The sequence below is a fragment of the Mytilus trossulus genome, chromosome 14, assembly GCF_036588685.1.
Source record: "Mytilus trossulus isolate FHL-02 chromosome 14, PNRI_Mtr1.1.1.hap1, whole genome shotgun sequence".
In the NCBI taxonomy this organism is placed as follows: domain Eukaryota; kingdom Metazoa; phylum Mollusca; class Bivalvia; order Mytilida; family Mytilidae; genus Mytilus; species Mytilus trossulus.
This window is the reverse complement of record NC_086386.1, coordinates 68,918,605-68,936,784: the sequence shown is the minus strand read 5'-3', so window position 1 is coordinate 68,936,784 and position 18,180 is coordinate 68,918,605. Positions and strand designations below refer to the sequence as shown.

The 18,180-nt window shown below is 33.6% G+C and overlaps 2 protein-coding genes across 3 annotated transcripts in view; both read right to left on the bottom strand.

Moving 5' to 3' along the window:
• Window positions 1-17,946, bottom strand: part of LOC134696432 (uncharacterized) — a 29,559-nt gene extending 11,613 nt beyond the window's left edge. Inside the window, exons 1-5 of one of the 2 annotated variants that reach the window (XM_063558239.1) lie at window positions 17,832-17,946; window positions 4,462-4,783; window positions 2,985-3,316; window positions 1,565-1,794; window positions 761-799 (exon numbers count right to left, since the gene is read on the bottom strand). In XM_063558239.1, the coding sequence (XP_063414309.1) occupies window positions 761-799; window positions 1,565-1,794; window positions 2,985-3,316; window positions 4,462-4,781 (921 nt within the window). In that variant the 5' untranslated portion in view covers window positions 4,782-4,783; window positions 17,832-17,946. The remainder of the gene's footprint in view (window positions 1-760; window positions 800-1,564; window positions 1,795-2,984; window positions 3,317-4,461; window positions 4,784-17,831) is intronic. The other variant, XM_063558240.1, reaches the window with a different exon arrangement.
• LOC134698008 (uncharacterized) lies at window positions 12,574-14,119 on the bottom strand. The gene is made up of 2 exons (XM_063560297.1): window positions 13,757-14,119; window positions 12,574-13,158 (listed from the first exon to the last, which is right to left on the bottom strand). Exons 1-2 carry the CDS (start codon window positions 14,099-14,101, stop codon window positions 12,574-12,576), a joined length of 930 nt encoding a protein of 309 aa, XP_063416367.1. The 5' UTR covers window positions 14,102-14,119.
• Window positions 17,947-18,180: the final 234 nt, after the last annotated feature.

Genomic DNA, 18,180 nt, shown 5'->3' with positions numbered 1-18,180 from the left:
CCCATTGGTGGCCTTCGGCTGTTGTCTGCTCTATGGTTGGGTTGTTGTCGCTTTGACACATTCCCCATTTCCTTTCTCAATTTTATACATATCTTTAAAAAAAAACTCCATATTTTATCGATGATGACTTATTGACAACCGACGAAAAACAGAAACATTCTGGTAAAAACAAACATCTAGCAACTCCAAAAGAAGCGAGACCAGATGCGTCGAGTAGGCAAGCTTTTCTCTCAGTCAAAATGTTACATTCGGCATAAGGACACAATCAGTAAAATTAAAATCAGACGACTATATTGGTATCTAAGGAGTGCAAGGGACAATGCAATATCGCATCGGTCAACTAGTATCAGTTGAAAAAGGCTTAACTCATCCGATGGATACAAATACAATACTACACATAGTGGACATGACCGGGTACTTCCCATCTCAACAACAAAAAGACACTTAGTACAGATCTGAGAGTACTCGCAGTTACTGACAGCTGGTTCAAATCCACTAAGTCTTTTTCATATTGGTTTTAAAAACAGGTCGATAAGTAGTGATGCCCAACTAAATCTACTGAATTATCATTCCACCTAACTCAACAAATATGTTGTCGGTCAAAATGCTTTTTGATTATCTTCGGTGGGTTTCTTTTGGGGATCAGTGTGGTTCGTCACAAAGTAAGGTTGTTGTTTTCATGTGATCTTAAGCTTCCTATTAATCAAATTAATATTTAGCAACTGGAACATCAATGAAGTTTCCTATTTTATTTCCTTACCGTTTTCCTTAATCCGTCTTCACACGTGGGAATAAGAACCTGAAAAATATTTTTTTTGTGTGTCAGATCAATAAACACTAATCACAAAGATAAAATTGGGTAATGATAAAGATATTTACATGTATAATGAATCTATCATTTTCCCTGTCTGAATTTTTCGGCCTATGTATGCTTTATCTCAATGGTTTGTCCATTTTGATTATAATACATGTAGAATATTCACAGAGATAGAGTTCCGTTTCAGTGGCAGACATTTGTCAGTTTGTTGGACGGCTTTTGAAATAAAAGAAACCGGGGACAAGTGTAACTTGATTCATGGCAAGAATATTTTGTTCTGCTTAAACATTTTTGAATACCGTCTAACCTTTCGATAGAAGTGTTGTGTTGTTTGGTATTTTCACGTCAGAACTTGATTAAAATTCATATTGAAATTATACTATCAGGACGTATACATCAAAAACAATATATGCATTTTACAGTATAAGATTCAATGATTACTGCTATGTTTACGTTTGAGCATAAAATTATTGATACAAACTTAAGGTACTGTGCAATGTTTTAATTCATTCGTTCTAATTGTTTCTGTGATGTTATGTCTTTTTTGTTGTGTTCATTTTAGTTCATTCTTTGTTATTTTTTTCACTTCTAACCTGGTTTTTGCATTGAACATTTAGATGATTGTATTACCTGCATTGGTTAATACAGGGACTACATCTTTTTTTCAACATTTAGAAATAAACGCCGCAATAGGAATGATCACGGCGCGTATTAACTGGAAATTCTGATTTTTTTGTTAATAATCACCTGTTTCATGAACCGGAGAACTGGTACGTCGAATTGTGGAATAGTTGTATTCAAATATTTAAGGTCCGGATCAGACTCTTCACAATAGTTTGTAATATATGCAAACCGATGTTTTGGAAGTCCAAGAACCTGACAAAAGTTGGTTACTTTCTCTGACACTTTACATACTTTATCGTTATATATTGGTTTATATTTATCTCTTCCTGTCAAAACTCCATAAACGGGAATATCTATAAAAATAAGGCACAATAAGGAATAGTTAATCATTAGCGAAGAGAAAACTTGCAAAAACTGTCATACAATATACATTTTTTATACATTGCAAAAATCGTTATTCATTGATTATATGTAACTTTGTAAATGGCATTTAAATACGGATTTTGCGTTGAAATAATCTAAAATTAAGGCATGTATCTTTTTTTGCTCGTAGCTCTTCATTTTTAAATAAGCTTTCGATTTTCAAATATTTTAGACTCGAACATTACTTAAGAGACATTGATTGTCGAAATGCGCATCTGTTGTAGAAACATTGGTACCGTTTATGTTATTACTAGGAAACATTAACAACTTTTTTTTCTAAATCTGGATGACAGATGGGTATACATTTCGTTTTAGGACCCATTTATAATTTCATATACTTGGCCAAACAGATGTGTGACTTCGTGTGAATTGAAGACATTAAGAGTGAAAAAACAACTGCTACATTATTTGTAAACGAGTAAGTCTAACATAAATCGTGGTCATATGAAACTATATTTGTTTTGATTGATGTGACTGTTTCTTTTATTAAAGTTATCAGTATTTGAACTACATGTGTTTTTATAACATTTATATTATATATATATATAAATATACAACAACTCGTCTAAACATCAACCCAACAATGTTAGATCTGTAAATTTGCTTTCGCAAATTTTTTTGTTCTTCCCTCGCGGGGATTCGAACCCATGCTACTGAGATATCGTGACACCAAATCGCCTGCACTGCAGCCGTCCCGCTAGACCACACGACCACCTGGGCTTCACAAACTAATAAAGCTTTCGGTGGCCGTGTGTTACCTTTCCTCGTCAGTTTTAATCTAGCGGCGTACTACAGTACATGATATATAAGGCATGGAGATGTTATATATATACGATAAATCACAGTGGCGGATGCAGGGGGGGGGGGGGTTCCGGGGGTTGGAATCCCCCTTTTTTTGGACGATCAATGCATTTGAATGGGAGCATATAGTTGGAACCCCCCCCCCCCCCCCTTACTCTGGGTTGGGACCCCCCTTTTTAAAACGGCTGGCTCCGCCCCTGCATCAGAAATGTCAGTGAACAATATAACTTAACATATGCTGATTTTTAGATATTCTTGTGCTATAAATGTCACGAAAAAAATAGTTCGTGCCTCAAACATTAATTATTCGGAAACATACCTCTGTTTTTTCTTGAAGCTTCCACTATGCTAGACAATAAATCAGATGGTAAAGCTGAATCAGGATCAAGTGTGCAAACAACAATGATTCGATCGACCGGTAGATGATTGACCTCTTTGTTATAATGATTTACACTTGAAGACATGTGTTTGGCTCCCTGTACGAAATTCGACAGTTTCTGCTGCTCTTTAATTCTACCAGAAAATACCATCTCTAACAGATCCAGAACAGTTTTAGAACTTTCATCAGGAAAACCAGTCATGTCCAAAAACGTTGGGAACAGAACACCGTCATCTTTGGAGCCTCCTCTGTAATAGTCTTTTTTAGTGAAGCTGCTCAAGTAGAATAGGTAATATTGTAATACATCTTAATTCATTTTATCGTTCTTGAACGTATTATAAATAATTTCCAGTATGTATAAAAGTTGTTATTTATACTTATTTAATATTGTCGTTTTAGAATTGATGTGTTGTATTCATGATTTAAAATACCTAAATTAAAATATAATGAAATGACCATACCTATTATCTCGTTTAATTTTAAGTATGAACGAACGCAAATGACTTTCCTAAGACAATTTTAAGTAAGAATGAAATCTTTTTCCTTAATACTAGTATTCATTTCAGCTACAAAATATGTGAACGGATGCATGTATTCTACAAACTTTCTACTTTCTTGAAGAGTTTCTTTTTTTCAAATGTCAGCTCTAAACCGCATTTATACAAGGACGCATTATTTAGATATAGCTTGAGACAACCAACTACAATGAAGGTTCAGTTTCTTAATTGTACATGTTCATTACTTTTTTAATTCATCTGTTCTGAGACTTCTACTTTTCATCTTCGTAGCAAAACAAAAAGAAAAACATAGAAGAACGTACTTGTTGCTCTAAAAATTACACAAAGCTCTTTATGATCGATTGGTATTTTGAACGGTAGGCAAGACAATGCTTTATAATATTGAAAAATAGCGGGAAAAAGATCTTCTGATAATTTTTACATGATGTACTATGATATAATATCGGTATTTGCATTTTCGACTATATTTCAGGTAGATCGGTTTCTGATTTTGCAGTACTGTAAATACCCTTTTATTAAAACGTCTAGTAAGACAAACGCTAGATTCAATTAATTATTCATACATAAATACTAATTGCTGCATCGGAATTAAACTAACGCTTGAGAATAATTTTTTTTATATATTTGTATCCTTGTTATATTTGTATCCTTGTTATAAAAACAAGGAAACGGTCTGTACAATTGACAAAAAAATAAACGACGAAAAGATAAACAACAATTTACAAAACACTACATCGAAAATTAGTAATTGAGTAATATGTACCTCCGAAATATACCGCGAATTAACATTGGTGATTTCGGAAGGTAAACACTTGCGTATATATAACAATATAGTTAGATCCGCATTGGCCACTATGTTTTATTGGAATTTAGTCTACTAAGAAATTGACTTCACTAACCTTTTGAAACGTTCCGAGAAGTGTAATTGAGAACCTCGTATTTTGTAAAATCCAAAAGGTGCAATTTCCCGCCAACTGTCAGTATTGAAACTAGCAAAAACTGTGTTGAGAAACGACGACTTTCCGCAACCTGGAGGTCCAATCACGGCAATATTTAGAGGTAATCTTCCTGATCTGTCATTTCCTACAAGTTGCTGGCACTCATATATAATATTTAATTTCTTTGAATGCTCAGGATCATCTTGTTGATTATTATATATATGAAACACTTCGGTGTGCTTGTCTTGCACATTAGCATTTTCCCATTTATCATCGTCCATTGCTATACGTTAGAAAATGAAAACATGACAATATAATGCTGAGTTCACACGTAATTCGAATTCGATTCGCATTAACTAATTCGAATTAGTTTAATTCGCGTTCGAAACGTTTTACGTCCTAACGTCAATTCTAATTCGAATTGCAATGCAGGTCAAATTCGCTTTACTGTCCAAACGACGTTAACTTTTTTAAATTCGTATTAACAAAAGCGTATTTCTAATGCGAATTGGATAATTCGAATTAGCCAATTCGAATTAAAAAAGAAGAGTGTGTGAACGCGATAAGCGAATTCGATTCGCGTTCGTTTCGAATTAAATGTTCGTGTGAACGAGGCATCATACAAATTTAATGTTAAAGCCTCTTAATTCATCTTACAATAGAGCTGATCTGATGGCAAATTATGATTCAGAATATGAATATTGTATGTGACCGTTAAGCGTAAATTTCGTACAGTTCTATGATATTTTGCTAAACTCAACACTGTAAAAAATAGTCCAGATATGTCTAAAAACTTGTTTTAATAGATTTAAGCACATCTCTAGTATATTTTACCGAAGGGTTAATGTTACAACCAATTCAAGGATTAAAAACAAACTTCAAGCAATCACAATTGTGTTGTTCCGGCCGACAAAGCAGATTACAATGTGGTATTGTTATGGCGCAATTACTGAACTGAGGTTCTTGGGAATGGAATTGTAAATTGTCTTGCATTGAAGGCAGTACGCTCCACAGAGATTCAAATAGTAGTCCCCATCACGTCTCAAATTAACGCCTTATCTAAATACCTTTAATGTATTGCCTACTTTAACTTTGAAAAAAAAATGTCAAATATTGATTCATCTCAGCTGTTTGTAAGTGCTTTTCTTCTTGTGCTGTTAAATTTAAGAAACGAGTTATAATTTATGCGATACATTATACGAAAGTTATGAATCTCATTATGTTTAGGATTGCAAAAATCTCGTTCGATATTATAGATCAAGTAATAGCTTTTGATTGTCCTTTCAATTTGGTAAAATTGTTACCTCACGACACTCTTCAATACGAACACAGAAATGTTTTATTCAATAAAATGATCTTTTAATAATCTGACTGTTATTGCTATTTAAAACCTTTTTATGTAATGTATAAGATGTTTTTTGTTAATGTTCAGAATGTATTGTCCTCCAGAAAGTGATGAGTATAGCATATTATTCATAGTATCAATTTGTTTTATCATATTTCTAGGCTCACGACGATTTATAGCTTGGCATTTTGTATATACACGTTACAACTGTTGATGAACATTTGCTGTCATCTAGATATCTTGCTGTCTGGTTTTGTTTCTGTCGTTGGGCATGGTTTTAATTATTGACAAGAATATCATACGGAATTCACAACACAGTGTCGACTTCAAAATTAAACGTTTCCTATTCACGACGTTTCGTGGACAAGTATTTCCCCATTTCCTATGTGGCAAGATTAAAGAGAATTCAATGATCTATAATTAGTAAGCGGGTGTGGATTAAATCTGAATTCTCAAATCAATAAAGAATAATAAAACCGCTTGAAATCTAAAACAATCTTCAATGCTCTTTAGCTCCATGCTGTATTTGGCCTTAGTCTTTTTTTATTCAAGATCACTTAGGAGGCCTATTTCGATGAAACGCGCGTCTGGCTTACAAAATTTTAAATACTGGTATCTACGATGAGTTTAATAAGTAGGATTTGGCGACCGTGTTTTGATTGCCGATGGTTTGATTGATGCTTGGTCAGCTGAATTCCATTAAATGGTATATTTATAGCTGACTATGCGGTATGGGCTTTGCTCATTGTTGAAGGCCGTACGGTGACCTATAGTTGTTAATTTCTATGTCATTTTGGTCTCTAGTGGAGAGTTGTCTCATTGGCAATCATATCACATCTTCTTTTTTTATATTAATCAACTCTCGTGCTCATATATTATGTATTATAGTAATAAAATGAAATTTGATGTTGGCTTTTTGGTATGTTTTAATAGATGTTTTGAATTTCGTATATCATATAGTCCCTCATCATGTCATTCTTGATAATTTAGGTGTGAGAGTAGCCATATATTTGAGTTGAATCCTTTAAAGAACAGTTCGGCGTTTTGCATTTGCGCCGATCTGCATTTCATTTACGCCGATTTTTTCTTTCATTTGCGCCAATTTTTTTTTCATTTGCGCCGATTTTTTTTTCATTTGTGCCGGTTTTTTTTACAGGTAAATTACAGGTAAATTACAGGTGAATAGATATAAGAAGATGTTGTATGAGTGCCAATGAGACAACTATCCATCCAAGTCATGTTATTTTTCATTTATCATTATAGACCTCTTTCGTTAGCCAGTTGTACAAATGTTATGAATTGTCAATCATAACATGTATATAACTGTTGTCCCCTGCTCACCACGGGGAGATGGAAGTAGGATTTCGAGCAGGATAAGTCAATTTAAAAGCACTATATTCACATACTTTAAATCTTAGATACAAGCACTCTATTTATATTAAAATGACGAATTAAAAATCTATTTACAGCATTCAAATCCATAAAAACGGAATACATTAAAATCATAAATCTGTTCTTCAGTCTATGGAAGGTGCGATACGATAAAAACTTTTCTTATATCAACGCGCGATATTGTCTTATATCAACGAGTTGCATTGTGGGAAATTTCAGACGAATGTTAGCATTTGTACGAAAAAAGGCAGATTTCGCGGTATAAAGTAATTATTCTTTTCTTAAAACAGGATGACATTTAACACGACATACGTCTGCTGTATAATTTCCATGAATTATTTTATGCAATAACAAGCAAGGTGTATTTAAACGACAAAATTAAATTGTTGAATAAATGAAACATAATTGCACGATTTATCATTTCTAGGTGAACACATTCAATAAAAATCATGTAGCAAATTCAGTGGAAAGCAATTGAGATGAATTCAATTGTTTACTAAGCCAAAATCACCTAAAAGTCAAAGTTACTGCTATATTGTCTTATATCAATGCGATGTTTGCCATATATCATAGCGATACTTTTTTAATATCAAAAATTTATGAATGCGATACTTTTATTATATAATTGCTATAGTTTTCTAATATAAAATGAATACGAGGATACGTCACGAGGCATGTCAAGAAAACCGCAAACATAATTTACAATCTTAGTCCATGACCGGCCTAATGTTTTGGGATCAAAAATGTCTTCTATAAAAAAGAAGATGTGGTATGATTGCCAATGAGACAACTATCCACAAAAGACCAAAATGACACAAACATTAACAATTATAGGTCACCGTACGGCCATCAACAATGAGCAAAGCCCATACCGCATATAGTCAGCTAGAAAAGGCCCCGATAAGACAATGTAAAACAATTCAAGCGTGAAAACTAACGGCCTTATTTATGTAAATACATGAACGAAAAACAAATATATAACACATAAACAAACGACAACCACTGAATTACAGGCTCCTGACTTGGGACAGGCACATACATAAATAATGTGGCGGGGTTAAACATGTTTAGTTTAAACATATTTTATTTGCGTAAATGTACAAAAGGGATGAGACACAAGTTAATCAAACTTATAAAGTCTTCTCCCATTAACATGTTAGCGGGATCCCAACCCTCCCCCCATCCTGGGACAGTGGAATAACAGTACAACATAAGAACGAACTATAAAAATCAGTTGAAAAAGGCTTAACTCATCAGATAAACAAAAAATAAAAGTGGACGTGGCCGGGTACTAATACATCCCGACACAAAAGGCACAATGAACAGATCTTAGAGTACTCACAGTTATCTGACACCTAGATCAAAGTCAATGGATTTAGTGTAAAGACGTCATAAACAGCCAGAGAAAAACATGACCTTGTGCAATGCCAAGTTACAGGTATCTACAGATTGTAGATTCATGAAAATATATATGTATATAACATACTAGTAATATTTAGTTAGCTTTTAATCTACTTATAACAAAGTCAATATTTATACCAATAAAAACAATATTCAATGATCTTATCACAGTGTTGAATAGGTAACCTTTAAGAATAAGTTTATTTAAAGGAGCAACAAGTTTACATGGATCATTTCTAAATTTCCGGGCACGGTTAACAACATTTACGTAAAAATGAGGATGTGCTATCCCGTTTGAAATAAGTTTTCTACAGGTACAACCAGACTTCAAAAGAAAATCTTTATATCTATGGAAAAATTTAGTAAAGGTTTTAAGTAATTTATGGTAACGTCAAGTGGTGGATACGGAGGGGGGGGGTGTCCGGGGTTTTGAAACCCCCTTTTTGGCCGATCAATGCATTTCAAGGGGGACATATGGTCGACCCCCCCCCCCTTTATCCTGGGTTTGAAACCCCCTTTTAGAAACAGCTGAATACCAATTTTGTTGCACCAGATGCGCATTTCGACAAAACATGTCTCTTCAGTGATGCTCGTGGCCAAAATATTTGAAATCCAAAGCTTATATAAAAGATGAAGAGCTATAATCCTAAAGGTCCAAAAAGTATAGTCAAATTGTAAAGTGGAAATTTACACATGCACTGGGTCGTGATATTCAAATTTTATCCTGTTGATTTCTCCGAGCTCTTGTGAATTACTTCTTTTTACTATGCATCCGAATAAGAATAACAGGTTTTTTTTTAATTGCACTTTTTAAAACAATAAAATCGGCAAAAAGGTTCCAATGCATGTAGATTTACGCGAAAAGTATATTGTACATAACAGCCATTATTATGTATAATACCTCTGAGTCTGCGCTAAGTATAGATCTATCGAGAATTTTGTCAGTGTTGTTTACAAAGCAAAAGAAGCACGTCATACTAGAATTATAAATTTAGATCTTTCAGTGCTGTTTATTTGGTATTTTTATTGACGTAACCGTTCTTGTACCATCATAACTGACGTTACCGTTAAAGCTTTAGACGTGTGCTAGTTTATATTGCACTGTACAAAAGATTCAGCACCCAAATGACGTTTTTGGAGGTCTGGAAAGCAGTTACGTATAAGGGGATATTTTAAAGATTTATAGATATGAGAAGATGGTGCATGAGTTCCAATGAGACAACTTTCCACAAAGCATAATGCTTTGTCACAAGTTAGATTCATTGTTATCAATAAAGAAAGTCTTACATGCGTGCACTGCGAACATATCAGATATAAATTATTTCGGTGCGTACATTATAAAATTGCTAAAAATTAATGTAATATAGTATGTGAACAATAATTTGATACTTAGCTATTTGTTTATGACATTGTTAATTAAACCCCATCGATACTGGCATTTTACTTTTTGAAAATGATGGATTGAACCTGGTTTTATAGCGCTAAACCTCTCACGTGTATGACAGTCTCATCAAAATCTGTCATATTTACAACGGTGCGTAAACAAAACAGACATAATGAGTAAAATTGTAAAAATATGGGTACAGTAATCAAATATAGATACTAATAAGTACTAATATTGATATCAGAAAAACACCGCTATGATATTTTAAAAGTATCGCATTGATATTTTTAAAGTATCGCATTGCATATTTATGTATATAAGAAAAACACAGCACTTCAAATTTTACACGGACATAAACTTTAGCCTCTAGCTAACTCCTGAATGTATATTTAGACTCAATTGTTGTTGAACAATATGAACAATAAGTTACAAAGTTAGTATTTTCTTAATTTTTCGTTGCCAAAAACAACATTTTCCGCATGAAATGTCTGCATGTTTACAATTGATATTAGACAATATCGCTCATTGATATAAGAAAAGTTTTTATCGATACGCTTCTTCCATAGACTGTTCTTGCCGAGTATTTATAATAGGCAACACATCTAATATATTCCTTTCTTGTGATTTCGTCTCTTCTATATTTGTCGTAATTGTCAATTACAAAGTCCATCTTTTCTTTGTCTGGCTTACGTACTGATGCGGGCATTTCCAGAGTTTGCATTTTAACACACGTAGCTGCCTGGATTTCTTGATAACATCCATAAAAACATCTCCAGACTTTTTCCTTGACCGTACCAGTAGTTCTTTAGCCTCTGTCTTTCGGTCATCTGCAACATGGTTATGTTCGTTCTGTGTTTTGACAATAGTCAGACCATCAGAATCTGTGGTGACTCTGGCTTTACACGATTTGATGGTACATCGATAAGATATGTTGTTATGTTTCAGGACACTGACCTTCCGATATGTATGGTCGTCGATGATTAAAAATTTGACTCCTCGGCTCATTTCAGTGTGCAATATGTCCATCGTGTTACAACGAAGTTCCAGAACAATATGAATCAAAAATAACTTAAACATAAGTGAACAACGTTTATAACCAGATTTTACCAATATACCTTCAAGGTATAGTACATGTACAAGTATTAACTTACCTGTAAATCCAATTAGAGGTTTCTCAACATCTTACGAACGAACGAAAATCGCCCTAACTTGACGTAACTTGCCGTAACGAAAAAAGAGGGAGCGCTTATTTATTCATTAATTTTGGAATATCGGCTGTGAACTTCCGTTAGAAATGTCTTCCGCATAATCAAAACAAAACCAAACAAAAACATACATGCAGGTGTTTTTTTTAAACCATTCGGAGTTTTAGAAATATTCTATTGACTGCAAATAGTCTCAGATCTGTACTTTAGTGTATTTTTGTTGGGATGGGAGAGGCAATAAATATTTATGAAAAACTTATTTAAGCTCAAATTAAAGGTGAAAATTCCAGGGCAAAAAAGGGTAAAATAGATCTTTGACTGTACACCTCTATGAATAAGCCGGTTTTTAATTTGAAAAAAAACTTCCTCGCATCCGAGATAACTTTGTTGCCCCAAACCTCTTAAATTTAAATGTGCACTTCTTCGCCTTAAATGATTTATTTTCAAGCTAAATTTGCAAAAAGATAAATATAGGAAAAAGTTGAAATATATGTTTGAATAAACAAAGCCAGTTGACTTGTAAATGATGTTTAGTAATGTATATTGTTTAGCCTTTGGCTTGTTTTGATTTCATGGCCATTTTTATTTCTATTTTTGTGTGATGTAAAATTTATTTCTGTGTTTATGTTCTACTTGTTTCCATATATATATATATTAGGCAGGTATTTTTTTTTTAAATGTAAACGATTAATAATAACTATAATTATTACTTTTAGTTTTGTTGGTGCTGTATCACTCATATTTTCAATTCGACTACACAAAACTACTAAATTAAATTTACAATTTATCGAGTTCAACTTTATATGTCAACTACTGAAAACCCCTCCCTCCTCCAAAAAAAAAATCCTTTTAAAACAAAAAAATATATATAGCGGTGTTAAAACCTTTTTCATCTATTCCTGCATACACTGTAATGGACCTTTCTAGCGCTGGAGAGTACATCTACAGTGGTAGACGTCAGATCTACAGAGATTGACCTTAGATCTACTGCGCGAGACTTTTAAATTACATATACAGCACTTGGCGTTAGATCTGTAACACTGGAAACAACAACTCTGTATCTGTATGTGACAAAATTATCAGCCGCGAGCCATAAAAACAAGAAACTATAATAAAATTGCACGAATAAAATTGAAAATGAAGATGGAGAATCTGTCAAAGAGACAACAACCCTATCAAAGAGCAGAAAACAGCCGATGGGTCTTAAACACAGCGAGAAAATCTCGCACCCGAATGCGTGCTTCATTTAAACCAAAAAGTGTGCTGGTTCAGTGATAATGGTCGTGTTGTTTTTAATTTTTGGAAACAAAAATTGTGACCGAAATTTGAAAAGCATATTTTTTGTCTCATACTTTCCGAAAGAATCTTGTTATCCCTTTAAAATAACACTTTGACATTTTATCCTCAAATTGAGGTACACGTTCTTGTATAGTAATGTATTTTTCATATGCATCTCTTGCAAGTTCTGATATAGGTTTTCTCTTTGGTGGGGTTGGGCCGTTATCGTGATCGTCTTTCACCACCTGATCGTTATTCAACCCCGCCTGGTCATTATTCGCCAACTCCTGATCATTATTCACCTGGTCGTAATTCACCACCACTTGGTCATTATTCACCTGGTCGTTATTCATCACCACTTGGTCATGATTCACCACAGCCTGATCATGATTCACCACCGCCTGATCACGATTAACCACTGCCTGTTCCTGATTCACCACTGCCTGATCATTATTTATCACCGCCTGATCATTATTCACCACAACCTGATCATGATTCATCACCGCCTGATCACGATTAACCACTGCCTGTTCCTGATCAACCACCACCTGATTATGATTCACCCCCGCCTGATCATTTGGCACAACATCTATCTCATCATCTATTGGAATCGCAATTTTTCTATGATAAGCTACAAGCTCACCATTACCTTTCTGTAATAAAAAAAAAACAGAGTGACGACACACTGTTCATGGGGATAGAAACATATATTTGTATCCGCAATTTGTAGATGTTATTGTGATCCAGCATTTGAAATGAAGGGGGATAGGAGGTAGAGGTACGGTATGTTTCTGGAGAAAAGAAAGGGATTTGAATGCTTGTGTGTGTGTGTGTTTTTTTTAAATACTGGAGTAACTGCGTTGCAATTTCAAATTTCTTAGATCAAAATTAAAAATAAAATGAATAGAATTTAAGAAAATATGTTAGAATTTCAAGAAAAAATTTATCAGGAAATTTCAACAATTTTTTTAATATTTTCATGAAAGTTTCTTGAAATCACATTATACAGTTTCTTAAAAATCAACAAAGTTTTTTGATTGTTCAACAGTTTTCCTTATACTGTTATAACGTATATTTTTTTTTAATTCTAAGCATACAACATGTAGTAGTTTCTTGAATTTCAACTTTTTTTTACCACATTTTTTTAAACTTCTAAATTTCTTGAATTTACGTGATGAAACTTAAATTTAGATTGTGGTTAGATGTACCATTTCTTAAACTTGAAACTTTAACTTATACATAGAAAATTACCTTTTGATGTTTTGCTTTAAGTTTCTTTTCGTTTGAGTGGCCTTTTTTGGTATATCTCCTATCGTTAGTCCTAATTTCGGCTATAAGCTGTCTGATTTCTTCGTTTTGTATAGATAATGGGTCTTTTGATGACAATTTGGTTATCTGATCCGACATTCTTCTTTTAACTTTTTCAAAAGGTCCATCTTTGTAGAGGGCTTGACATTTATCGGGTAGTCTGTCTATGGCCTGTTTAACGTCTGCGTACACAGAAGGCCAGTTGCATCTGTTCTTTACATAGCCTTTAACAATTAGAAGCTTTTCCTCCACTGATATTTCCACGTGCGTTCTCTTCTTTTCAGCCATGTTTCGAAGACATTCACTCGTGCAAAGAACGGTCTGTTCGATTATTTGTTTTCCGTTTCGGTTGAGATAAGCGTGAAGACCAAACGTAGACGAAAAAAATTGCGGGATCGAAAAAAAACCAAACTGTTGAACTTTTTAAAAGTGATAAATAGATGATAGTTTTCTTCATTTGTTTTGAGGATTGTTTTTCAAGTGTGAATTTCAGTTACATTTTTTTTTAAAGAAATATGATATGTTACAGTGTCATATTTGTATACAAAAGAGAAAAAAAATACATGTTTGTTGGGTTGATGTTTAGAGTAGACGAGTTGTATATACATATAAAAAAAAATTGTAAGTAGACAAGCTATCTCTAACACTGTTTGTTGTAATTTTCAGACTTATACATACATAAGTATATATAATAATTATTATACAGTTATTTTAGTTTTAAGATTGAGAATGGAAATGGGGAATGTGTCAATTAGACAGCACCCCAACCAAAGAGCAGAATACAGCCGTGGGCCAGCCATAAGTCTTCAAAACACCCACAAAATATACCACCCGAAAGGCTGGCTTCAGCTGGACCCGGAACAAAATATGTATCGCTTAATCGAATTTTTGAAATCAAATAAGTCGTTCAATGTTTGATTTGATAACACTATCGATTTATTTTTAACAAACTCATTTGAAGCCAATCCCGGTATTAAAAAAAATATAATGCATTTCCAGCTTATCAAATTCCTAAAGCCGGAAAGAAATAGCAAACCGAGAACACATTTGTCGTTGGCTATTCAAACTGCTGAACTCACAACAAAATCGATAAAAATTAAGCAAGCCTAGTTAAAAGCATTATGGTTTCGAAGACAAAAATTGACCGTTGCATGTATGAGGCTCCCGCAGGGTCAAAAACGACCTGCGACCTCTGGGCTTTTAAGAGGCGACTTCCGACCTGAGGGCCTTCTAAAAACGACCTGCGACCTCTGGGCTTTTAAGAGGCGACTTCCGACCTGAGGGCCTTCTAAAAACGACCTGCGACCTGTAAAATTTGGAAAAAAACGACCTCCAACCAACTTCCGTTCTCTGTGTTGGGAAAAACGACATGCGACCTGTACATTTCACTTAAAAACGACCTCTCGACGAATTTAAAAGCGACCTTGCGACCTGAGGGGGGTACCCTGTGGGAGCCTCATGTATACATGTTTACCATTCGAACAGACCTTTTTTATTCATTCCAGGATGAATGAAGAAGAGAAAACATTGGCTTTTTTGCTTTTGATGTATTTTCGCTTTAAACTGATGGCTTGTCCACCACCGCCATACATTCCAGACGAAAAGTTCTTTTGTATCTTACTGCTGTTTCAGATGTACCAGGAATATTTAGGACTTGTAACAATGCCTTTACCATTTTTCAATATTCGCCTTCGAGATAGAATTTTAGAACAAGAAAACCAGGAACCATTAACGACGAATAATGTGTACGCAACTCTCTGCAACCGTTCCTATGAATTTTGGATTCTTTCCGGAGAAACTGTTCGTTCTTTTGACAATTTAGTAATTATGATATCACAAAGGATTCCCCAGATTTATTTAGATTTGGAAATAGTTATATGTTTCTCTCAAAAACAGAGTGCTTTTAACATTGATTTGGTTAAGACAATATCCGACGTATACCCTGTTATCTCTATCTTTCGGACTTAGTGTAGCCAATGCAGGTAAACTTCTTAACAACATGTGGGTATTACTTTGGGAAGTTTGTTCACCACTTGTTACTTGGCCGAGCGTACAAGAATGGACAGGGAAGCAAGGACATTGGAGAGAAATGGCAAATGTCGTAGGGTCCATTGATGGTACTTCTCATGAGATTCTAGTTCCAATGGTTGAACATCAGCAGGAATTTTACAGTGGGCACCGTAATTATCATTGTATTCACACACAGGTGAGATAAACGGTTATCCGTATATAAATAACATGAAAAGCTAAATGTAAACACACCTTATTTATCAAAATAAATTAAAAAAAATCCTATAGACCTTTAGGAAATCAATGTTTTTTTCAATTTATTACATTGTAATATCTTTAATGAATAACTCTCACAATGCATGCTGTTTGTTCATAAACTGGAACAATGGTTTTCATTTCCATGTACACCCCCCTTTTTTCCAAAAAAAAATCTTCGACCAAAGATTTCATCCAACAATAAAAAAAAATAAATAAAAAAAATAAGGAAAGGGTTGATTAGATGTTTAGTGAATAACCTGTTTATTTTACACATCAGTTATAAATGAATTTAACAATATTAAAAAGAAAAAAAATGATATTTATTGTACTCGAACTTGATTGACCCTGCTGCTTATAACTGGTCAATGTATACATTTAACCTGTTAAAAAGAATATGCGAACAGATTGAAAAATGAGCCTAGCATTTGGTTGAAATCTTAAAATTGTACTATGGTTACTTTGGTATAAAAAAAAATGTTCAATTCCATATGAAAACTATTGTTTTAAAAAAGTAAATACATATTTTTTTTTTCATTTTTCAGGTGATAATTGACAACGAAAAGAATATTTGCTATATCCATTCTGGCTTTCTTGGACATGAAAATGACGCTCATGCATATCAGCAACTCGGACCAATTGGACCTGGTTTACCTTTAGACTTTCCAGCAGGGTACTTTATTTTAGGATACCGCATATACCCAAACACTCCCCCTCTTATCGTGCCATATAACTTATTTAAAGGCTGCCGAAATGTTTCGGGCAGATGCGAGAGAAAAAAGGAGGATGAGAAAATTTAATAGACTACACAAGAGCAGGCGTGTTTATGTTGAGCATGTCATCAAAGTATTGAAAACATTTAGGGTCATTGGTTCCTTGTACCGTCATCCAAGATGGCAACTGTCATGTGTTGTAGAACTTTGTGCTGGGTTTAGCGCAAAGACGTGTTGATATAATAAATGAAACAAACTAAAGTTTTATCATCTCAATAACTTATCAATCCTTTAACAAAGGGAAACTAAATGCTAATATTGTCGTGATGTGCATTGAGTTAAATTCCTGCCACTGAGCGTTAAACATCCAACAATAAATAAATCAAATGCACAGTGGCACACGATGCAAGTTTTTTTTTAACAACGACATTAGAAAAACAATGTTCTTTTTTAATGGGTAAGGGAGATAAATCAAACGCATATATTTGACATGTAAACAAACGAAACTCAACGTATGAATACGTAACATTCAACAACAGAAAATCAATCAGAACACTAATCTTTAACCAAAACAATAAAATGCAAGGTTGCAAAAAGAGTATGTAATTGTTTATTGTTGTCTTTAAACATGCTACAATATCGTTAAAAATATTTTACTGCACACAATGACTGCTCCATAACGGTTTCGTCCGTTCGTAAGATGTTGAGAAACCTCTATTAGGAGCAAATATAAAATCGGCGCAAATGAAAGAATGAGAATTTTTAAAAATCGGCGCAAATGTCATACGCCCGAACAGTTCTATCAAATTGTTTAATTGTTTAATTAAATCCAAACGGATAAACAAGGTTTTTTTTCTATGTACATTTCACATTCCTAATCAAAAACGAAAGTAGCAACATGTTATACCATACCTTATTTTATAAAATTGATTTCAACAACGAATTGTCCTCATTAGCTTCGTTTTTCTTTTGTGTTCTCCAGTTTAAAAATATGAATACTATTTCAAATATTGTATACAATGCACTATTTTAAAACTTACCTTTATCTGGGAACAGTATATCTAATAGTTAATATAAATATGTTCCTGCCTTTATTAATCTTTACAAAAATATCAATTACACCGTAGCAACAAGGACATACTATGTAGTTTAAACTTCAATCAATAATTTTATTAAGAGGAGGGCCACAAAGGGTTTATTTTTCTTAAACTGAAATTATTATCATTTAAAATGAACTTATCAAAGATAATGTTAAAGAATAGATGCATTGCAATCACTGAAGAAATTTATGAGGAATTTATGTGTAGATTTTCACGTGAGAGCGAAATTATACGTGTGTGTGGGGATCATACTTTTTAAACTGAAATCATTTTGATTTTATAATTAACT

Bases quoted from the DNA above. Each gene is read 5' to 3' on its own strand.
- LOC134698008 (XM_063560297.1), bottom strand. From the start codon at position 14,101: ATGGCTGAAAAGAAGAGAACGCACGTGGAAATATCAGTGGAGGAAAAG. The intron at 13,159-13,756 runs GTAATTTTCTAT...TTTTTATTACAG, and splicing joins TTAAAGCAAAACATCAAAAG to AAAGGTAATGGTGAGCTTGT.